We start from the raw sequence: 23,824 nt of genomic DNA, 5'->3' as shown, positions 1-23,824 counted from the left end.
TGATAATTTGATATGTGGGTGGACCTTACTTGGAAAAGCATCCCACTCTTTGTTATTAGGTTGCAGGGTTTCTTGAGAGAGACCATCTTCATCCTACGCCTCCCACGGATTGATAAAGCTTAGGTCATCCACTTGAGGGAAATTTGCTACTGTCCTACAAACCTCTGCACTTGGAGGCCCAACAACGTCTACAAGAAGAAGATTGTGTAGTAGACATCACTCACCAGTTCAATCTTACCAATACCAGTTGCAATTAATGGCTATGTTCTGTATGGTCGATGTATTAAGCATGTTCTAGTAAACATGCCTAACACGTTTTTGCTACTTTCCCTACCTTTTTATAGACATCTGGGCCATTCTCTGCTCTGGCAGCACCTGCCTTGTGATGTTTAACTATGCCAATTGCATTTTTATTAGTACCGGTTTCAATGTCTATTAAGCCTGTTGCAATTAACAGCTGAATCCATTTTTAAACAGTTGTATTTCAATGGCTATAAACTTACAAAACATGACTTAGGATGTTGTTAAGCCTGTTGCAATTAATAGTTGTATCCATTTTTTAATCTTTCCATTCGCTACCATGCTACTCTCCGCAATGAAGATATACTAGATATGTTGCCCATTTGCTATTTTTGGTGGATGCTAACCCTGTTCTACTTAACATGCATGTCCATGTACTTACGCAGGGTCATAACGGCCGATGCTGTTGTTTGCCGTCGAGGTTAGCTACATCCCATGTCTTCCAGTATTTCACATCATTTTTGCAATTGCAGTTTAACTTCTATCATTTACTGGTTGTCTGTAGGTACACATGTCAGTGGCACTGATCCACGCTTCAACCAGGAGGAACAACTCGCCTTCGCCGCCGCTGACTTTGGGCGGGCTCTGGCCAAGATGAAGCGCCCCTGCAACTACCTCTCAAGACTTACCAAGTATGTACTCACCAGTTCAATCTTACCAATACCAGCTGCAATTAATGACTATGTTTTGTACGATCGATGTATTAAGCATGTTATAGTAAACATGCCTAACACGTTTTAGCTATTTCCCTACCTTTTTATAAACAACTGGGCCATTATCTGCTATGGCAGCACCTGCCCTGTGATATTTAACTCTGCCAATTGCATTCTTATCAGTACCGGTTTCAATGGTCGTTAAGCCTGTTGCAATTAACAGTTGTATCCATTTTTAAAGAGTTGTATTTCAATGGCTACAAACTTACAAAACATGAATTAGGATGTTGTTAAGCTTGTTGCAATTAACAGCTGTATCCATTTTTTAATCCGTCCCTTTGCTACCGTGCTACTCTTTTGAAATGAAGATGTCACTACAGATGTTGCCGTTTTATTACCATTTGCTATTTTTGGTGGATGTTAACCCTATTATAGTTAATATTAGCTTTCCATATACTTACACAGGGCTACAATGGGCGATGCTATTGTTTGCCGTCGAGGTTAACTGCATCCCATGTCTTATACACCATCTATTCCTAAATATAAGTATTTTTAGAGATTCTAATATAGACTACATAAGGAGCAAAATGAGTGAATCTAGATTCTAATCTAAACTATATCTATAATTCTATATACATCTGTATGTAGTTCATATTGAAATCTCAAAAAAATATACTTGTACTTAGGAACATAGGTAGTTGTATTTTACATCATTTGTGCAATCTCAGTTTAGCTTCTAACATTTACTAGTTGCTTGTAGGTACATATATGAGCGGTACTGATCCACAATTAGATCCCTTTTGCGTATGGGGCAATGAGATATTCATGAACAAGCGTCAAATGAGGAAACTAAGAAAGATTGTTAGGCGAAAGAAACGGGTTATTGGAATTAAGCTCTTTATTTACACTTTGTTGAAGACAACAATGAACTTTAGGATGGTAAATAATGCGTTGCCTTTTCTCCTGCCCACAATAAGTTACTCTATTAGACCTCAGTATCTGATATTTTTCTTTTTCAGTGGTTTCTGAAGCTATTTACTGATGATTACCTTGCAAACTACATGACCGGAGTGGAGGCAACTAAGGTTAAAGTATATAATTCATGCTACCATGATAATGCTCTGGAAGTCTTTCTGAAGGCGGTGAAGGATGAGCGGGCGATCCTCACAAGGGGTTGGATAAAAGTGGTTCGTGCCTATGGCATGCAGGAAGGCACACTATGGGCATTCCTTTTCTTCAACACCGTCGGCAGTCAAAATGATTTACACTTGTCTCTTCACCTTTACCGCCTTTAAATATTATGGTTCATCATAGTTAATTGCTGCCTAATTCTGTAATTACTGAACATATTGTATTGGCAATTTTATTTATGGATTCGTTGTTGAACCATTGTGCTAAGAATTTGAATTGCACGTTTCATATTTCAAAATTTCCAATTCGGATAATAAATTACAGGGAACTTTGCAAACGGTTCTGACAGTAAAAGCGCTTGTGATGGATAGCCCAATGCCACACAGTTTTCTACATCAAATCGTGTGTGATATAGTTAATGAAAGCAAACAGTTAACCATGGTAGAGCGTCTGTGGTAGTTACACATTTCACACACGAGCGTATACATAAAACTGTGTGGGATGTACATACGAATGGAAACGTTTTCCCTGGATTGACTGTGTGGGATGTACATAAGAACGAAAACATATTCCTTGGATTGGCTGTGTGTGATATACATACGAACGGAAATATTTTTCTGGAATTCACCGTGTGGGATGTACATACCTACGGAAATGTTTTTCTCGGATTACCGTGTGGGATGTACATACCTACGGAAATGATTGGGTTTCGATGCCTCGCCCGATCGCACACGGCCCCAACCTGTGTCCCAGGAGGGCCTATCCTCGACGAATTCTGGGTCGTGTGGGAAGGACCCGCCTATCACCCACACTCACTTGGCGACGGTTTCAAATACCATCACGGAAAGGGGTTAAAAACTGTTTGTATAGCACCGACGCGTACCAGTGGAGGGTACGTAGACACACTCTCCCCCTCTCGTTATCATGCATCTCCTAGATAGATCTTGCGTGAGCGTAGGAATTTTTTTGAAATTACATGCTACGTTCCCCAACAACTGCGACTATCGTCAGCCGCATGGATGAGACGCATGAGGCCCGTCCTTTTAACTTTGGGCGCCGATGAGGCGCGCCATCCCCCAAGATCGTCAACAGTGGCAGCCGAAGATTCACCTACTCGGCGTGCTTCTACAGGGGCGTCCTATAGCTACCAACTCGGTACGCCCCGTCGTGTCGGGACGGTACAGACAGGCCTCACTTCTTCCCTTTGTTTATACCGAACTCGTGGCAACTCCTCGCTGCTATAAGGAAAGGACCGAAGCAGTATAAATAGAAAAATACTACAACCTAGCAGGTCGACTCATTCTCAACATACCACACACATTGTAACTAGTTCTTAGTGAACACAACAATATCATCCTTAGGTAGTAGCAGGGTATTACACCTCTATGGTGGACTGAACATGGGTATCTCCGGTGTGCTTTACCTTCTGTCATCTACTCTCCGGCAAATAATGCCTTTGGTCACGTAGCGTGTCCAGCCCTCGACCGAACTCACAAAGGGTTCTTGCACACAACCCAATGTCTGGTTCCTAGATACCAACGGGTGTATATAGACATTTTTATTTCAAATTTATGATTTTTTTTCAAAATCCAAGAACCTTTTCAAGTGTGGGAAACCTTTTCAAATTCATGAACTTTTTCAACTTCATGAACTTATTGTTCAAATTCACAAACGTTCTTCAAATTGGTGAACATTTTTTAATTTTACCAAGTTTTTCAAATTTGCAAACCTTTCATAATTTGTGAACTTTTTTTGGAGTTAATGAACCTTTTAAATTAGTAGAAAAATGTAATCAAAATTTTAAACCAGTAGTGTTTTTTCATAGTACATTTGTTTGAGAATCTTTTTCACGGTACATGGTCACAAGGAAAAAACACTGGCGAGCATCCCGACTAGGGACGGATGGAACGGTTGGTTGGTCAACGCCGCTAGGGGCTGACCGCCAGCCAAGTAGGGCCTCGTTGGTGCCTTATGCGCCAGTTTTCACGGGAAGAAGCTTCCAGCCAAGTTTTTGTTCTGTTTTTCTGGAATGGTTTTTGTTTGGTTTTATTCTGTTTTTTCTTTTGCTTTTTGCTTTTTCCCTTACCTTTTAATTTTATTTTTTGTTTTCCTTTTTTAATAATTTTTAATTTTCCATTGTTTCTTTTTATTTCCTTTTCCTTTTTCATTTTACATATGTGTGAACATTTTTCAAATTTATGAACCTTTTTAACTTTTTAAAATCAGTGAACTTTTTTCAAATGCATGAATATATTCAAATTCATAATTTTTTGACAATTTGCGAATATTTTTTACAAGTGCGCGAACTTTTTCAAATATGTGGTCTTTTTTTTCAAAATCAATGAACTTTTTTCAAATCTGTGAATTTTTTACCTTTGATATTAAGCTATGATCTTTCTTCTCTCTCTCTCTCTCTTGAAGTTCCAACAAAGCGACTCTGAACCTAAGACCGGGTCGTGGGATGTCTTTTGATATTCTAAACTAAGAAAAACGCAATTGAATTTATTTTTACATCCCTATGATAGGAAACGAAAGAAAATGTGGAGCTTAAGCCGATTCCATTGCGGAAAGAAAAGAGGCTCTCCCATTCTCATCTGATATGTCAAAAGCAATTGACTAATAAGGGGAACCAACCAATCGAATTCGATTGATTATGTCACTCCGCATTACTATAAAAGGGCAACAACTTTCTACTAAAATGAAAATCCCGAAACTATTTTTAAATTCCTGATTTTTTTTAAAATTGATGAACATTTTTCAAATTCTCGATTCTTTTCGAAACAAACGGACTTTTTTCAAGTTTCTTATTTTTTTCAAAATCGCAAACTTTTTTAATTTATGTACATTTTGAATTTGTGATCTTTTTTCAAACACGTGTTTTTTAATTCATGATATTTTCATATTATTTGATTTTCTCATTTTTGCAGTTTTTTCAAAAAGTTAATGGTTGACTGATCAAATGGTCAACAGTTGATTGAGCCAATTAGGTGCGCCCATGCAGGTCCAGCTAGGCGAGCGACATGGCTCGATGGGAGTTCAGATCAACGATCAGATTGGTTTCGGCATGAACTTGGTGTTGGGATAGCTGTTCGTCTTTAGCATTGCCACCTTTGTCGTCGGCTCGACTGGCTACCTCGGCAAGGTCGAGATCTTCGCTCTAGGCCAGATCGTAAGATTCGAAAACATGGAGTACGTCACGAACTGCCGCGGAGATCTGATCTTCCAGGGTTTGGCATCTAGCCACATCCAAGAGCAGGAGGAGCTGGTTCTCCCGATCATGATGTCAGATTGGATCTCGGAGCTACCGGAAGATGTCAATTTTTTCGACCCACCTACCACCCATCTCATCGCCAATATCGATGACCTCGAGGGAGCCACCTGACAGTGATGTGAGTAGTATATCATTCCTAGCAAGTCGTATATAACACCCGACAGTGATGAGGGGTCAGCGTTATTCGACAACTGTAGTAGTGTGTGTCCACATGTTGGTCCTCCGCCACACCCTCACCATTCTCTGCTTAAGGCCACCCCATCTCATGCCACCAACAACATCTCCTGCTCTCTAGCCTTCTCCCTTGCCCACCTCTCTCCGATTGTTGTTGCTGCAAACGAAGATGTCGATGAAGCTAGGAAGAATGACCTCCTTAAGCAACTTGGTCCATTTGGCAACTTCCCTTATATATTCCCCAGCAATCGTCGAGGAGCTGGACCCCCCCCCCTCCCTCGAACGCATGGAGCTCCCCATGAGAAGTCGGAACACAATGCGGAGCTGGATTTGGTGAAGGTAGGAAACTTTCAAACGGAGCCTACATGTACATATCCAGGAGCAATATGGTGCACCAGCCGCGGCCACACCACCGCCACCCCGGCCGCATCACTTTTCTCGTGTTTGCGTGCTGGTCTTCCGCCACCCCATCGCCTCCCTCTCCTTGAGGCCGCCTTGTCTTGCGCCTGCACCAACATCTCCCGCTCTCTAGCCTCCTTGCATCACATATACCTAGTTGACGTTACTGCGAAGGAAGAAGCCGCTGAAGCCAGGAATGACGACCTCATTGTGCACCTTGGTCCATTCGGTAACTTCCCTGATATCTTCACTAACCACCGTCGAGGAGCTGGACTTGTCTCCTGAACTCATCGAGCTCCTCGTGAGAAGCCGAAACACGACGTGTAGCCGGAATTGGCGAAGCTGGGCGACTTTCAAATGGAGCCTACATGTAATATCGAGGGCAATATGGTTCTTTCCGGAGCTTGTAAGGGCATGAGCTATGGAGGCTATAAGAAGCAGTAGCCCCAACCAATCCATGATGATAAAAGAGTCATGAAACCACCATGTGTAATAGTAATAAATACAGTTTTGTTAAAGCACATCTAGATGTGCCATAAGTATTGCACATCTAAGTCCTATATTATTGATCTTACGTTGAGATTCGTGTTGATATTTTCTTTTTCTTTTTTTCCTCTCTGTGCTTAATTCACTCACTTAGATGTGCAATAACTAAAGCACATCTAGATGTGCCCTAGATACACCCAAATAAATAATCTCACCCAATGCTGCACCCCCTCATCGGCCCCACCTCTCTCTCTCTCTCTTTTTCTCTATATTTTTATTTGTCTCTCCCACTTATTCCAAAACTGCATGGGATGCATCTAGTTTGCCATGGTGTGTATGCGAGTAACAAGGAAAAATGAAACGTTTTTGATAAAAGATATTTTATTAACTCAAAATGTAGCATCAAAGGTACCAAAAGACAAACAAAAACGTCGCAGTTAACTTTTGTGAAAGAAGAGACGGCCTCTTCTGCATGCATCTGTTTTCCTCTGCAAGCAGCCATTCGAGAAGTTCTGGACCAAGCGAGCCGGCGGCCACCGATGGCCGACGGCCATGCTCTGTGGATAAAGACAAGGAAAATCAGTAAAAAAAGAATAGGTGAAACGACAATCAGCTCGATGGCAAATTTGCGAAGCGGCGGTGGCAAATGTGCCAAGTGGCAAATATCAAATTTCTCCAGAGAAACTCCAAGCAGTAAGCAATGGCCGCCCTCGCCGCGCTTCTCCTCGCGACCCTACTCGCCGCGCTCGCGTACCTGCTCCGCCTGCTCCGCTCCCTCGTGTGGGTCCCGCACCGCCTGGAGCGCCGCCTGCGCCGGCAGGGCATCCGGGGGCCCCCGCGCAGCCTGCTCTACGGCAACGCGGCCGAGTACGGCGCGCTGATCGCCGCCCATTCCGCGCCGCTGGCCTCCTTCCACCACGCCTTCGTCGGCCGCGCCGCGCCGGAATACCGCGACTGGGCGGCGCAGTACGGCCGCCCGTTCGTGTTCTGGTTCGGGCCCCGGCCGCGGCTGGTGGTCTCCGGCCCGGAGGTCGCCAAGGCCGTGCTGACCGACTCCACGGGGGCCTTCAGAAAGGGTTCCGGGAGCAACGTCAACCCGCTCTCTCGGCAGCTCCTCGGCGAGGGGCTGGTGGCCCTCACCGGGGAGAAGTGGGCGCACCACCGCCGTGTGATATCGCCCGCCTTCAACATGGAGAGAATCAAGGTGTGGATGCGTTTCCTCAATTTGAATAGAAACATACTTAGACGATTTATCTTCACATCATGCTAAATGGTAGCAGCTTACCTAGCGATTTCAACCTACCTAAACAAGATCCTCAGATATATGTAAGTCTCGCTAAATCTTGGTTGCTATGATCCAGGCGTAGGGTGTGAAATTTCGGATCAGGGCACCCATCTCTTTACGAAACTATCGGTTTTTTTCATTAGTTTGAACTTGGTGCTGTTATTGAAGGGGACCGTGTACACACTTATTTCAAGCAATTCCTTCTGAACATTCTTTCTGCTCACTTTTAGTTGGACTTCTATCAGTGTGTCTGAATATTTGTAATGAACTTATCTGAATAGTTGATCCTCAAAAAAAAAACTGAATAGTTTAACAAACACCAAATGGTTGTATATTGATTGGAAACATTTGTTATTGAAATTCAACCATCTGCATGACTAGTTATTTCACTCAGAATTTGAAGCTGGCAGAAGCTAACCTGTGGTGTGCATGTTTCTTCTTTCTATTAAGATGCTGATGGGATCAACAATTGTGATGTAGATAATGCACTAAATCAGATATATATTTTACCACTAAATTCATTTCTGGATTTTTCGTAGGGTTGGATTCCAGAAATATCAGCTATCACTTCATCCATGCTGGATAAATGGGAAGTTCAAGGAGAAACCCGCGCTGAGTTTGAGATTGATGTAAATAAAGAATTCCACACTTTGAGTGCAGATGTCATTTCTTGTATAGCATTTGGAAGTAGCTACGAGGAAGGAAAGCGAATTTTTCAATTGCAAGATGAACAGGTACAACTTGCACTCCTTGCAATGAGAACCTTCTACTTTCCTGGATTCAGGTGAGATAGACTCGTACACTTTGGGTCACCATTTATTCTCCATCAGTAAACGTATACTCCCTCCGTCCGAAAAAGCTTGTCTCTCAACTGGATGTATCTAGCACCAAGTTAGTGCTAGATACATCCATGTGAGGGACAAGCTTGGGACAAGTTTTTTCGGACGGAGGGAGTAGTTCCTATCACATGTTTCTTCATTTTTACATTGGAAAAATTGTTTGCCCCACTCTGTTGTTGGTTGTTACTCTTGCTCTTCAATCAAATGCTACAGTTGAGGGAAAAAGATTGTGACCTTCTTCGCTCTTAGGTTTGTGCCGACAAAGAAGAACCAAAGAAGGCATAGCCTAAACAAGGAAATCCGAAATTCTTTGCGCAGATTGATTGAGATAAATCGAAAGAAGTGTGAAGATTCCAAAAATTTGCTTGGCTTGATGCTATCAGCCAGCAAAACTGACACTGAGTTTAAAATGGGAATCGAAGAGATCATTGATGAGTGCAAAACATTTTACTTTGCCGGTAAAGAAACAACTGCAAATTTATTGACATGGGCAACACTTCTGCTGGCATTGTGTAAAGAATGGCAACACAAGGCCCGAGATGAAGTCTTGCAAGTGTGTGGCAAGAACGAGCACCCAAATGCGGAAACCTTGAGCAGTCTCAAAATTGTGAGCCCTATTAATTTGAACGAATAGTACAGTTTTTTATATTCTTGATGATATCTCCTTATCGGGACATAGCGAGTAACATTTCGGTGATGTTGGCATGATATCAGGTAAATATGGTGTTGAAGGAGACCCTCAGGCTGTACCCTCCAGCTCTGTTCGTCAACAGGACGGTCAGTAGGGATGTGAAGCTAGGCAAACTCGACATCCCTGCGGGCACACAGCTCAATCTGCCTATTATTGAGATGCACCATGATGTCAACATATGGGGAGCTAATGCGGATGAGTTCGATCCATCGAGGTTTGCAGATGGCAAGAGCTATCACCTCGGCGCGTACTTCCCCTTTGGGATTGGCCCTGCCATCTGTGTTGGCCAGAATCTCACGATGGTTGAGGCAAAGCTGGCGCTTGCAATGGTCCTCCAACGCTTTGCGTTTGATGTCTCGCCGTCCTATGTTCATGCGCCGATGATGGCGATGACCCTCCAACCCGAGTACGGTGCTCAAGTTCTTGTCCACAAGATCTAAGCCTTCTGTGACGCTGTATCTGGAATCGGGAGGTGTGACAGCAAGGTATATGTGAATGCTACGTCTCCGGTCTCCTGTATCCCTGTGGATTTTGAGCAACTTGTAAGAGGAGGTTGCCAACTTGTCTGAAGTTTGTCCTGAAAGTCAGAAAGTGTGTATAGAAAGTATATGCTTTGCGACAGTAAATCATCATATTCCTCTAGATTTTTTGTATCACCTTGTTTTCCTCCTAAATCAGTTCAAGTTGTTCGTCGATTCAAAAATTATGATTAAGTTGTTACACATAATGGTCCGTCCAGTTGTCGAAAAGAAGTACCCTACGAGTCATACCAGTTTTTACAAGAGGAGGGGGGACAGGAGCAGGACAATAGCAATTCTGAAGATGATCAGATTAGCAATACAAGTCCATAGAACAATGCTTCTCGTGTGCTTCTAGATTTGTGCAACAGCCCTCCGCTTTGGAAAATATACTCAGGACTCAGGAGGAAATTCCGCAAATAATAAAGGACTTCATTACAAATATAAAGTTGGTGTTGGAAATATTAGCAGTTTATTGATTAACCTAATCCACGAGTAAACAATAACCATGGCAACCACAGTATGCAACTCATACCGATACCTAAGCATGTGAGCACGTACAGTACATAAAATCGAAACATCTATGAACACAACATATACAACTAGCACATGAAAGAGATAAATGAGGGATGAACAAATCATACCCTCCGGTTGGCCAGGCCAACGCGGCGGCGGCGGCAGCCTCAGAGTCCGTGGCCTTCTTCTTGTTGGCGGCGGCGGCGGCCATGGTGTCGATGCAGGGTAAGCAGAGGAGGATGGAGGGGGACGGATCAGGAGCAGTCGACAAGGTTCCGGAGGCACCTACTCTCCTGACCAGGGATCATCGGAAGCAGCATAGAGAGAGGAACGATAGATAACGACTAGGGTTATGCATAAGGGAGTGGCAAAAATAAGGCTCGGCCAATTCCAGCCCGCGTTGAGGCGAGGCGGGCGGCGGAGGAGGAGGAGCGCGCGTGTACAACTCCTCTTTCCAAGCTCAAATGGCATATGGAGAGCAGCTCTTACTCCACTAGCAATATGGTACTAAACTTCACACCATTTGTCATGCACCTAAATAGGCCTTAGAGATTAAGCAGTGATTATTATCTTATATGAGCCAAAGCCCATCTATAATCCAACAGTTGGCAATCAATCATTTTTGTGTTAATTTATTTTGTCAGCAAGTTGCGGTCCTTATAAACTAAAATTTTCATCCTCAAACCAATTAAATTTATTATAAAAAACGTTTGATTTACCATGCTTAAAATCAGATGTCAGATTTTTAGCATTAGTAGTAGGCTATAAATAAACGATTTAGCTACACTTCAGTCGACTGAGCCGACTTTGGGTCAGTCGATTTTCAGGGGGACAGGGGGAGGGGGGAGGGGGGAGGGGGCGGGGGGCTCGCCGGAGGGAAGGAAGAACTAGCCGCAACGGGAAGGGGGGCTTGCCAAAGAGGCTATCCTAGTATCTATCTTCGGGTTCAGGGTGAGGTGGTGGGGAGGCGGTGGCGTGGGGATTCGCCGGAGAAAAAGCTTGACGCGGGGGCCTAGAGGGATGGTCGGGACGGTGGAGAGTGGTTTCGGGAAGGGCGGGGCGGCGCGGGAGGGCCGCCGGCCGCGAGCGGTGGTGGCTGGCGGCTCAAGGGGGTGAAGATTGAGGGCTCATTTGGTTTGGAGGAAATCTAAACATAGGAATTTAAAGTAGTATAAGAATTTGATAGGATGACACTTGCCACCCTAAGGAATTGACTTGTCTCGTTCCTACACGTAAAATGAGTTTTGAGTGGATGTGTAGTTTTCTCCAAAAGTATAGAAAATGAATAGTATTTCTACGAAATTCCTTTACGCATTTCCTACAAAACCGAATGCATATATAGAAAAAATTTCTCTGAAATCCTTGTTTTCATGTTTTTTTTATAAAAATCCTTCAAATCGAATGAGGCCTGAAGAAGGATTGTGGGCCTTTGGTTTAACATCCAATGGCTGACTGACCATAAATGAAAAAGTCAGCTGACTGATTTCCAGCCATTCCCATAAATAAAACGAGCAGAAAGAGTGGCTGGCTTCGTCGGAGACTCGGAGTCAACCTTCTTCTCTGTCAGGGGCTCGGAGCCAAACCCCATTGCAGGAATCGCCAAGCAGCAAACAATGGGCAGCCCTGCCGCCATCCTCCTCGCCGTGCTACTCGCCGTGCTCGCGTACGTGCTTCGCGTGCTCCGCAGCCTCGTGTGGGTCCCGCACCGACTGGAGCGCCGCCTGCGGCGGCAGGGCATCCGGGGGCCTCCGCGCAGGCTCATCTCCGGAAACGGGGCCGACTACGGCGCCCTTCTCGCCGCCGCCCAGTCCAAGCCGCTCGCCTCCTTCCACCACGCCATCGTCGGCCGCGTCGCGCCGCACTACCGCGAGTGGGCGGCGCGGTACGGCCGGCCGTTTGTGTTCTGGTTCGGGCCCCGGTCGTGGCTGGTGTTCTCCAGCCCGGAAGTCGCCAAGGCCGCGCTGAACGACTCCACGGGGACCTTCGATAAGGCTGGCAACGGCGGCGGCGGCAACCCGCTCGCTCGGCAGCTCATCGGCGAGGGGCTGGTGGGGCTCATCGGGGAGAAGTGGGCGCACCACCGCCGCGTGATCTCGCCCGCCTTCAACATGGAGAGGGTCAAGGTGAGGAGGCGTTTTCTGAATTCAAATTGAAGCATAAAAAATTAAAAATTGGTGATTTCGCTTGTAAATCATACTTTTTTTTTCGAGTAACTTGTAAATCATACTAAATGGTACTAGCAACCTGACTAGCGATTTCAGCACATAATCTTGGTTGCTCTGATAATCGTTGTTGTGCCATCACTTTTTCAGTGAAATCTTTATTAGACGGAAGGCAGGCTGTGTCCGCTTTATAAAGCCCCAAACGGCCAAGGTAGCAAAGTTTACAAGACAACTAAAACGAATAGAAAAAAAAAGATAAACTACATCAGTTTTAGCAATACAAGTCCATAGATCACAGAACAATAGATAAACAGCAGATCCTCGCAAAGCAACATGCACGCTAAGCTGAAATATATGTTGAACGCTGACGTTCAGCAAGACAAGCTTGATCTTCTGAATGCTATTCAACAATTGGGAACTCTTCTCATAGGGCCAATGAAAAGATCCAAATCTTTGCCCAGAGCCCTTTACCATTCTGCGATAATTTTCCAAATTCATTTTCAGTGAAATCAGGGTATCATTTAACCCTTTACAGAACTACAGTATTTATCTTTTCACTGGTATGAATTTGGTGTTATCAGTGAAGAAGCCGCAATTCCTTTCTGAAAATTGACATTCTTTCTGCTAACATTGATTTGACTTCAATCAACGTGTCTAATATTTGGAATGGAGTTTATCTGAATGGGTTAACATATATGCAAATGGTTGTATATTGATTGTTAACTTTGTAACTGAAATTAAACCATTGGCACTAGCAGTTATTTCATGCACAAATTGTCGCTGGCAGAAGCTATTGGAGTAGTTCATCATCTATGATGTCTTTGGTCCTTTATTTATTTTTGGATAATCTATGTTTCTTGTTTCTAGTACATGTTATTGATGTGATCAACAGGTGTGTTCTAGATAACATCGTTAGCAAAATAAACTCATTCTGGATTCTTTGTAGGGCTGGATACCAGAAATGTCAGCAATTGCCTCATCCATGCTGGATAAATGGGAAGTCCAAGGAGGAACCCACACTGAGTTTGAGATTGATGCAAGTAAAGAATTCCAAACTTTGAGTTCTGATGTCATTTCCTGTGTGGCATTTGGAAGTAGCTACGAGGAAGGAAAGCGGATTTTTCAATTGCAAGAAGAACAGATAAAACTAGCCCTCATTGCAATGAGAACCTTCTACTTTCCTGGATTCAGGTGAGATCAACTCCTAGACTCAATATGGGTCACTATTTCCTCTATCACAATTAGTTTCTCCAAGTTATTCCTTTACTTTTAAATTATAAAAAAGTTTGCTTCTCTCTGTAGCCATTCATGCTCTTCAATCAAACATTGCAGTTGAGGGAAAAAGAATATGACCTCTTTATTTCTTAGGTTTGTACCGACAAAGAAGAACCGAAGAAGGCATAGCCTAAACCAGGAAATCCGAAGTTCTCTGCGGAAATTGATTGAGACCAATGGAAGGAAGTGTGAGGACTCCAAAAATTTGCTTGGCTTGATGCTATCAGCCAGCAAAACTGACAACGAGTTCAAAATGGGAATCGAAGAGATCATTGATGAGTGCAAAACATTTTACTTTGCTGGTAAGGAAACAACCGCAAATTTGTTGACATGGGCAACACTTCTGCTGGCATTGCATAAAGAATGGCAAGACAAAGCCCGCGACGAAGTCTATCAAGTGTGTGGCAAGCACAAGCACCCAAACGCGGAAAATCTGAGCAGTCTCAAAATTGTGAGCCTTATTTATTTGGATAAATACTACAGCTTTTTATATTCTTGATGATATCTCCTTATCGGGACATAGCGAGTAACACTCTGGTGATGTTGGCATGATATCAGGTAAATATGGTGTTGAAGGAGACCCTCAGGCTGTATCCTCCAGCTCTGTTCGTTAACAGGACAGTCACTAGGGATGTGAAGCTGGGCAAACTCGACATCCCTGCAGGCACGCAGCTCAATCTGCCTATTATTGACATTCACCATGATGTCGACATATGGGGAGCTAATGCGGAGGAGTTCGATCCATCGAGGTTTGCAGATGGCAAGAGCTACCACCTTGGCGCGTACTTCCCCTTTGGGATTGGCCCTGCCATCTGTGTTGGGCAGAATCTCGCGATGGTTGAGGCAAAGCTGGCGCTTGCAATGGTCCTCCAATGGTTTGCGCTTGATGTCTCGACGTCCTATGTTCATGCGCCGATGAAGGTGATGACCCTCCAACCCCAGTATGGTGCTCAACTTCTTGTCCACAAGATCTGAACCTTGTGTGGTGCTGTCTATGGAGTTGGGAGGTTTGGCAGCAAGGTATATGTGAATGTGATGTCCCCGTGTCTCCTGTATCTCTGTTGACAACTTGTCCGAAGTTTGTCCTGAAAATGTGTACAGAAAGTAGTATATGCTTCGCGACAGTAAATCAGTCATATTCCTCTGCATCTTTTGTATCACCTAGTTTTGTACTCCTACCTAAATCAGTTCAAGTTTGTCAATTCAAAAACTATGGTGAAGTTGTGACACCTAATCGTCCGTCCAGTTGTGAAAAGAAGTATGAGCACTCCCAGTTCTGAAGATGATCAGTTTAGCAATACAACTCCATATACTTCTTCTCCGTCAGTTCTGAAGGAGCAGGAGCAGTTCAGAAGACATACAGCCACAGCGGGGAGTGGGCTGGGCACTGGGAGTTTGCTTCGGCCGTCAGCCATCTGCACTAAAGAAAGAGATAATATCACCGGAAGTCATAGAACTTGCGCTTGATATTCAGTTTGGTGCTAAAACTTTAAAAATACATATATGTGGTCATCTAACTTGACATCACGTACAAATACGGTCACAAAATACGCATGCGGACATATCAGGGTGTATGGGCCTACTGTCAGTGAGTGATGGCATTCGGCCGACTGATTTTTGCACAAAACAACCTTACTATTTTTTATTTGTGGGAAAGGCCAACCACTGTGCAGCAGCATATTGGTACGAAAATTAACAAAAAAGGCCGACTGCTGTACATGTACGATAATTAACTAAAATATCAGCGAGGCGGGACTCGAACGCACGACCCAAATTAAGGACACAAGCCACTCTAGCCAACCAACGAACCCTTCACATTCATATTTCAAGTGTGGATAACAAACTGAGATATATTGAACGTGGAGCTTAAATGGCATTTATTTTCGTACCTGTGAGCAGTGGGTTCTGCCTGTCATTACACATTGAAAATTAACAGGAAAAAGTGTGACCGTCAGCTCTCGAACAAACAACCAAAGGGTAGCACACAGGACGTTCTAGCTGCTACAACCTACACGTATACACGTCTACGGTGAATAACTAATCTTAATGTACTGGAAATATGTAAATATTACGTAAACTACTTATAAATATTGTACATACAAATGATATAACCTACTTTTAAATTTTTTTCATGTATTATTTTAAAAATATTCATATATTTAAATAAAATTTATGAATTATAATTTTTTGCATCATTTAAAATAAATATTTCAAAAATAAAATTACAAATATTATTTAACTTTACAAACATTTCAATAACTGTTCTCGCATTTATAGAGTTCAACTTTTGTATAATTCAAAATGTAAACATTGATATGAATATTCAATCGTGTCTAATATTTGAATTATATAATTTTTCGAATATAAATCATGAGTAAAAATTATACACAAGTGAATAATTTTGAATATTTAGTAAATGTTTGAACCCATTATTTTGCATAATTTAAATATAAGCCTCGAGTGTGTTATTTTTCTTGGATTCATTAAACATATTTATTTAATAAACATTTTCAATGTCGGTTTAACTAAATATTTTTTATATAAATACGCATGTGTATATTTAAATGTTTTTATTTACTAATAATGATCGCTTGTATGTCTAATATTCTTGGAACATAAATGTGTTAATGGCATTTACAAATAGCTTTAAAAAATAGCATGTGCAAAATGGGCCGCAGTATCCGCAGAAATAAGCCGGCAATGGCAATCCCCTTCCGAAAGACTAGCATGTACTGTCAGACAGCAAGCCAGAGTGACAGAGGGAGCAAAAACACAGCTTGATTGTTGAAATGTCACTCTGTTTTACAGCTCAGTCAAACCGTCTTGATGTGCAATTAGCCAATTAATATCACTCCCATTGTTTTACTGCTCCACTTGTAAGTACTATGTTGATGGCATTATATTTTATCTTAATGTGTCAACCTACCTAATATGACTTCTGGTCCTGCTTAACGGAATCAACTGTAGCAGTACGTGCCTCTACATATTTCAGGTAAAAAAAGACCGATAAATAGCTTAAATGGGTTGCAGATGTACACTAATTCCTCATAGATGCAGAAAAAAAATGGCATTTGAGTTCCACGTTTAATAAATCTAAGTTTGCTATCCATACATGAGATACGAACGGGAAGGGTGAGTTGGCTGGAGTGGCTTGTGTCGTAAACATTGGCAACGGGTTAAGTCTCTGCTCACCCATTTTTTGTGTTAATTTTTGTACCTATATGCAGCACAATAGTCGGATTTTCCGCAAATAAAAAATGTGAGGGTGTTTTGTGCAAAAGTTAGTCAGCCGAACAACTTCACTCATTGACAGGTGGGGTCATACACCCTGATACGTCTGCATGCGTATTTTGTGACCATATTTGCACGCGTTGTCAAGTTAGGTGACAAAAAATTTATATTTTTAAAGTTCTAACACCAAACTGAACATCAAGTATAAGTTCTACGACCTCGGGTGATATTACCTCCTAAAGAAATATTCTGAAGAGAGCTCCGCGAATAAAACGAGCCGGAACAATGGCCGGCGATGGCTCCGACGGAGTCAACATTGGTTTACTTCCAGCTAAAAAAAAACATTGGTTCTACTTCTCCATCAGGGGCTCGGAGCCAAACCCCTTTCTACTCATTCCAAATTTCCAGGAATCGCCAAGAAGTAAACAATGGGCGCCGAAGCAGCCCTCCTCCTAGCCGTGCTACACGCCGCGCTCGCCTACGTGCTCGGCGTGCTCCGCGCCCTCGTGTGGGTCCCGCGCCGCCTGCGCCGGCAGGGCATCCGGGGGCCTCCGCGCAGCCTCATCACCGGAAACGGGGCCGACTACGGCGCCCTCCTCGCCGCCGCCCAGTCCAAGCCGCTCTCCTCCTTCCACCACGCCATCGTCGGCCACGCCACGCTGCACTACCGCGAGTGGGCGACGCGGTACGGCCGGCCGTTCGTGTTCTGGTCAGAGCCCCGGCCGCGGCTGGTGTTCTCCAGCCCGGAAGTCGCCAAGGGCGCGCTGAACGACTCCACGGGGACCTTCGATAAGGCCGGTAATGGCGGCAGAAGCAACCCGCTCGCTCGGCAGCTCATCGGCGTTCGGCGAGGGCCTGGTGGGGCTCACCGGGGAGAAGTGGGCGCACCACCGCCGCGTGATCTCGCCCGCCTTCAACATGGAAAGGGTCAAGGTGAGAGGTGTTTCTGAATTCGAATTGAAACATTAAATTGGCGGTTTTGCTTGTAAATCACACTAAATGGTACTCCCTCCGTAAAGAAATATAAGAGCGTTTAGATCACTATTTTAGTTATCTAAACGCTCTTATATTTATTTACAGAGGGAGTACTAGCGACCTACCTAACAGAGAACTGTAAAGAGTAAACTAGAAACAAGATACTCAGATGTACTCCTATATGTCTTGCTAAAATCTTACAAAAAAAGGTTTTCGCCTCGCTTTATATATAAGGCAAACCATCGAGCCACAACATCAAGAGTTCACACCATAGACACACACACAAAGTAGCACAAACACACAGGTTCAAAATGAGGGGGTTCTGTTGAGAGCACAGCTCAACAAGCCCTAAAATAAAATAAAAGGAGACCAACAGCCACGAAGTGGCTAATCCGGCTTTGGAGGTGGTGGAGGGAGCGGCGGGGCCAAGCAGAGAGCCATGGCACGAAGGCCGGGATGAAGGTGTCGATGGCATCTCGGTCCTGTGGATGGCTAATCGGCCGCCAAAGCTGCATATAGCCACACAAATTGAAGATCGCGTCAGTAGCACGTCGAAGAGGCACACGCTGAATCACAAGCTTATTACGAATCATCCAAAGCATCCAGACCAGCACGCCAATGGCCAGCCACCTAATGTGGCGCATCCGCAACGGGGAGGCGGAGAGCTCCGCGAATAGGTCGGGGAAATTAGTGTTGCACCACCTCCCACCGGCCGCCTCACGGAAGCAGCTCCAAAGGAAACGCGCGGAGATGCAGTTGAATAATATGTGATTGGAGTCCTCGGCCGTCGCACACAATGGGCACATCCCATCGCTCGGGCCATTCCTCTTAAGTACCTCCACCCTTGAAGGTACCCGGCCGCGGATCAACTACCAAAGGAAGATCCTGATCTTCAGCAGCAGTTGTATCGTCCAGATTGCCGCGAGGGGTTCAGGGCATGGGACCGCCGCGATGGCCTGGTAGAGCGATTTTGTGGAGAAGCGACCCGAAGGCTCCAGGCGCTAGGAAATGCGGCCATTCGGCTGCTGTAGCACAATACAGTCAAGAAGCTCGTTCCAGGCAACAAGCTCGAGAGGACCAAACGGCCGACAGAAAGCAAGGTGCCCTAAGTCAATAAGGGCCCTCTCGATGGATATCCTAGGCTCCACCGCGATGGAGAACAAGATCGGAAAGCAGGCCGCGAAGGCGAGATCACCAGCCCATCTGTCAAACCAGAACAGGGTCGACGCGCCGGATCCCACCGAAATGGAGGACCCGATCCGAAGGAACGGGAGCAGCTGGATGATGGATTGCCAGAACTGGGAGCCTCCAGAACGCTGGCAGAAGGCGACGGGCTGTCCACGGAGATATTTGTTCCGAATAATGTCGAGCCATAGGCCTCCATCCCCGTTCGCTATGCGCCACAACCAACATGTGAGCAGGGCAATGTTCATATGTTCAGAGGACATGATCCCAAGCCCACCCTGGTCGTGTGGCTTACAGATCTCGGCCCATCGGACCATGTGGTATTTCTGTTTATCGCCCTCACCCGCCCAGAAGAAACGTGCCTGGAGTGTGGCTATCTCATGGTGAAGGATCTCAGGAAGGCTGTAGAAGCTCATGATGAACAACAACATGCTAGATAGACAGGAGTTAATGAGCATTGTCCGTGCCGCCTTGGACAACCATCTACCCCGCCAGGGTTCTACTCGGTGTTGGAGCTTAGTCATCGTCGGGCACAGCTCTGCCAAAGTCAACCGAGTGGTATCCCCAGGTAGGATGTGGAGAAGGAACCCAGCGGGCAATTGAGGCGATCCACAATACTCTGGCACTCGTCCGGGCCGTAGCCGAGGACCATGGCCGCGCTCTTGTCGAAGTTGATCTTGAGACCTGACATTTGTTGGAAGCAGAGGAGGAGAAATTTCAGATTTGCAATGTCGGTCGCGGAGCCTTCCACCATGAGAATGGTGTCATCGACATATTGTACGAGGGAGACCCCACCACCTCCTACAAGGTGAGGGACGATGCCGTGGATATGTCCCGCGGCCTTGGCCTTGTCAAGGATGGTGGCGAGAGCGTTGACCACCATATTAAATAGAAAGGGGGAGAAAGAATCGCCTTTGCCTAACCCCACATTGGGTGGGGAAGAAGGGGCCAATCTCCCCATTGATGTTTACTGCAGTATGGCAGGATGAAACCATCTACATGACCCGCGTGACCCACTGGTCATCAAACCCTTGCGAAGCAGAACCTCCCGGAGGAAGGGCCAGTGAACCGTGTCGTAGGCTTTATGAAAGTCAATTTTCAGGAAGACCGCCTTCTGATTTTTGGCGCGGACCTCGTGAAGGACTTCATGGAAGACCAAAACCCCATCAAGAATATACCAGCCTTGGATGAAGGCCGACTAATTGGGATGGGTGACCCGATCGGCAAGCGAGGTCACCCTATTGGCGTACCCCTTTGCCAGGATGCGGAAGATCACATTGATCACGGTGATCGGGCGAAACTGGCGGATGTCCGAGGCCCCAGGAACCTTGGGGTTGAGGGTGATGATCCCGTAGTTAAGCCGGGTCAAGTCAATGGAGCCTACGTAGAACTCGTCGAAGAGAGCCATCACTTCAGGTTTGATGACACTCCAGAACGTCTGGAAGAACTTCACCGGGAGGCTGTCCGGGCCTGGGGCGGAAGTCGGATTCATGCCCTTGATGGCCATCCAGACTTCCTCTTCCGAGAACAAGGCCGTGAGGGCCGCGTTCTCGGCCACCATGACGCGCTGGTGTTCGGCCCAAATATCGGGGGTCTTGCTAAAATCTTGGTTGCTGTGGACTATTATACTGAATGCTATCCTATAATTGGGAACTCTTCTCATAGGGCCAATGAAAATATCCAAATCTTTGCCCAGAGCCCTTTAGCATTCTGCAATTATTTTCCAAATCCATTTTCAGTGAAATCAGGGTATCATTAAACCCTTTATAGAACTATTGCTCTTTTCACTGGTTTGAATTTGATGTTATTAGTGAAGAGGCCGCATGCACACTTATTTCAAGCAATTCTTTCCTGAAAGTGACATTATTTCAGCTAACTTTGATTTGAATTCCATCAATGTGTCAATTAATATTTGGAATGGTATTTATCTGAATTGCTTAACATATACGTAACCGTTGTATATTGATTGATAGCATTTGTAACTTAAATGAAACCATTTGCATTAGTAGTTATTTCATGCACAAATTGTTGCTGGCAGAAGCTACTGGAGTAGTTCATGGTCTATGGTGTCTGTGGTCCTTTATTCATTTCTAGATAATCTATGTTTGTTGTTTCTAATGACATGTTGTTGATGTGATCAACAGTTGTGTTCTAAGTAACATCGTTAGTAAAATATTGTTTACCACCAAACTCATTTTGGATTCTTTGTAGGTCTGGATACCAGAAATGTCAGCAATCGCCTCATCCATGCTGGATAAATGGGCAGTCCAAGGAGGAACCCACACTGAGTTTGAGATTGATGCAAGTAAAAAATTCCAAACTTTGAGTTCTGATGTCATTTCCTGTGTGGCATTTGGAAGTAGCTACGAGGAAGGAAAGCGAGTTTTTCAATTGCAAGAAGAACAGATAAAACTTGCCCTCCTTGCAATGAGAACCTTCTACTTTCCGGGCTTCAGGTGTGATTAACTCATGGACTCGAGTTGGGTCACGATTTTCTCTATCAATAAACAATTAGTTTCCCCTACTTGTTCATTCACTTTACAATTATAAAAAAAGTTTGCTTCAGCCATTCATGCTATTCAATCAAACTTTACAGTTGAGGGAAAAATAATATGACCTATTTATTTCTTAGGTTCGTACCGACAAAGAAGAACCGAAGAAGGCATAGCCTAAACCAGGAAATCCGAAGTTCTCTGCGCAAATTGATTGAGACCAATGGAAGGAAGTGTGAGGACTCCAAAAATTTGCTTGGATTGATGCTATCAGCCAGCAAAACAGACAATGGGTTTAAAATGGGAATTGAAGAGATCATTGATGAGTGCAAGACATTTTACTTTGCCGGTAAAGAAACAACTGCAAATTTGTTAACATGGGCAACACCTCTATCGGCATTGCATAAAGAGTGGCAAGATAAAGCACGCGATGAAGTCCATCAAGTATGTGGCAAGAACAAGCACCCAAACGCGGAAAACCTGAATGCTACAGCCTTTTTTTAATTCTGAATGATATCTCATTGGAACATTGTGAATAACACTCTAGCAATGCTGGCATGATATCAGGTAAATATGGTGCTGAAGGAGACCCTCAGGCTCTACCCTCCAGCTTTGTCTCTCAGCAGGACAGCCACTAAGGATGTCAAGCTGGGCAAACCTGACATCCCTGCGGGCATGCAGCTCAACCTGCCCCTTGTTGACATTCACCATGATGTCGACATATGGGGTACTGATGTGGAGGAATTCGATCCGTCGAGGTTTGCAGATGACAAGAGCTATCACCTCGGCGCGTACTTCCCCTTTGGGATTGGCCCTGCCATCTGTGTTGGCCAGAATATTGCGATGGTTGAGGCAAAGCTGGTGATTGCAATTGTCCTCCAGCGGTTTGTGATTGATGTCTCGCCATCCTATGTTCATGCGCCGATGATGGTGATGACCCTCCAACCCCAGTACGGTGCTCAAGTTCTTGTCCGCAAGATCTGAGCCTTCCATGGCTCTGTATATGGACAACATGCTAAGTATATATATGTTCTATCCTGTATCTCCTGTATTCGTGTGGATTGCGAGCAACTTGGAAGAGGGGGGCGCTTAACTTGTCTGAATTTCGCCTTGAAAGCGTGTGTTTCATATTCCTCTGCATTGTTGTATCATGTAATTACCCACCGAAATAAGTTCGTGTTGTTCTCCGATTGAAAGTTTATGTACAAGTTGTTACACCTAATCAACTGGTCCAGTTGTCGACAAGAAGTTTGAGCTATCCCAATTTTTGAGCATCACAAGAGCAAATCTGAAGATGATCAGATTCAGTTAGCCACATCTCAACCACATCAAATCTTCCCGCCATTTCATCATTTCTTCTTCCTCTAGTTTAGCCCCCTCTCCTACGACGGGTCCCGCACAAACCCTCGGTCCTTGACAAAAACACCGGACGGGGGAGGCCCCGGGAACGCGCGCCGTCGGAGAGGCAGGGGCGGAGATTGACCGGAAAGAATCAATGGAAGAGACCCACACGTACATCTTGACACACCCTTCTCTTGGTTCTCTGAGTCCATGGCCTGCTCGTCAGATTTCTCGCGCGCGGTTAGTTGGCCGGCCGCTCGAGGCCCAGCAGCCGCCGGAGCTCCCGCGTGGCCGAGTCCTCCACGGTGGCCGGGGCTGCCGTCTTGGTGTTGCTGAAGCGCGGCAGCGGCAGCGCCCGCGGCGACGGCGACATGACGCCGAACGCTGGCCCGGCGTACGCGGCGTCCGCGGTGGCGGGCGACACCTTGACCCGCACCTCTTGCGGCAGGGGCGACGCCGCCTGGGCGCGCCGAGCGGTGCCGCGGCGCCTCCTCGCGGCCGGGCGCGGCGACCGCCTGGAGCCGGCGTGGGCGTGGGCGTGGGCGTGGTGGCGGACGCGGGTCAGGCAGTCGTGCGGGCGGAGCACCTCCGTTCCCATGGCAGGCGAGAGACAGCCGGCCGACGAGCTTTGTCTCTCTCGCCCGCGCTGCGCGCGCGCGTAAGTGCTACGTACTACGCTATGAACGGCGTGAGCGGCAAGGGGAGGGCGAGGAGGAGGGGGGCTTGGGCGAAGCGCGCGTGGCAGCTTCCACCCCCTCTCTCCGGCGTCCCGCTAGCTTATTGGGTTGCTCCTGCCTCTCTCTCCTCTGGCTCGCTTTAAAGGCATGAGGCGGTGGCGGTTGCCTGGTCGGAGAGTGGGATTAACGGACGAAGGCGCGGAGGAAGAGGCCGCAGTTGCGG

General features: G+C 45.5%; 3 protein-coding genes and 1 pseudogene across 4 annotated transcripts; 3 read left to right on the top strand and 1 right to left on the bottom strand.

The window, feature by feature from the left end:
- The first annotated feature begins 7,041 nt into the window (after nt 1-7,041).
- Nucleotides 7,042-9,935, top strand: LOC125517337 (cytochrome P450 734A1). The gene is made up of 4 exons (XM_048682537.2): nt 7,042-7,618; nt 8,239-8,483; nt 8,788-9,145; nt 9,253-9,935. Exons 1-4 carry the CDS (start codon nt 7,115-7,117, stop codon nt 9,667-9,669), a joined length of 1,524 nt encoding a protein of 507 aa, XP_048538494.2. The 5' UTR covers nt 7,042-7,114; the 3' UTR covers nt 9,670-9,935.
- Nucleotides 9,936-11,774: 1,839 nt separating this feature from the next.
- LOC125517323 (cytochrome P450 734A1) lies at nt 11,775-14,961 on the top strand. Its single transcript, XM_048682520.2, has 4 exons — nt 11,775-12,386; nt 13,372-13,616; nt 13,794-14,151; nt 14,259-14,961. Exons 1-4 carry the CDS (start codon nt 11,877-11,879, stop codon nt 14,673-14,675), a joined length of 1,530 nt encoding a protein of 509 aa, XP_048538477.2. The 5' UTR covers nt 11,775-11,876; the 3' UTR covers nt 14,676-14,961.
- A 2,398-nt stretch (nt 14,962-17,359) lies between these two features.
- On the top strand, nt 17,360-22,762 carry LOC125535239 (cytochrome P450 734A1-like; annotated as a pseudogene). The gene is made up of 4 exons (XR_015603625.1): nt 17,360-17,864; nt 21,303-21,547; nt 21,724-22,114; nt 22,151-22,762. The product of XR_015603625.1 is annotated as a cytochrome P450 734A1-like (transcript).
- Nucleotides 22,763-22,902: 140 nt separating this feature from the next.
- LOC125535249 (uncharacterized) lies at nt 22,903-23,726 on the bottom strand. Its single transcript, XM_048698300.2, has one exon. It carries the CDS (start codon nt 23,520-23,522, stop codon nt 23,166-23,168), a length of 357 nt encoding a protein of 118 aa, XP_048554257.1. The 5' UTR covers nt 23,523-23,726; the 3' UTR covers nt 22,903-23,165.
- Between the last annotated feature and the right edge of the window lie 98 nt (nt 23,727-23,824).

Source organism: Triticum urartu, chromosome 1A, assembly GCF_056163025.1.
Source record: "Triticum urartu cultivar PI428250 chromosome 1A, HENAU_Tu73, whole genome shotgun sequence".
NCBI classification, from domain to species: Eukaryota; Viridiplantae; Streptophyta; class Magnoliopsida; order Poales; family Poaceae; genus Triticum; species Triticum urartu.
This window is presented reverse-complemented; position numbering and strand designations above follow the sequence as displayed.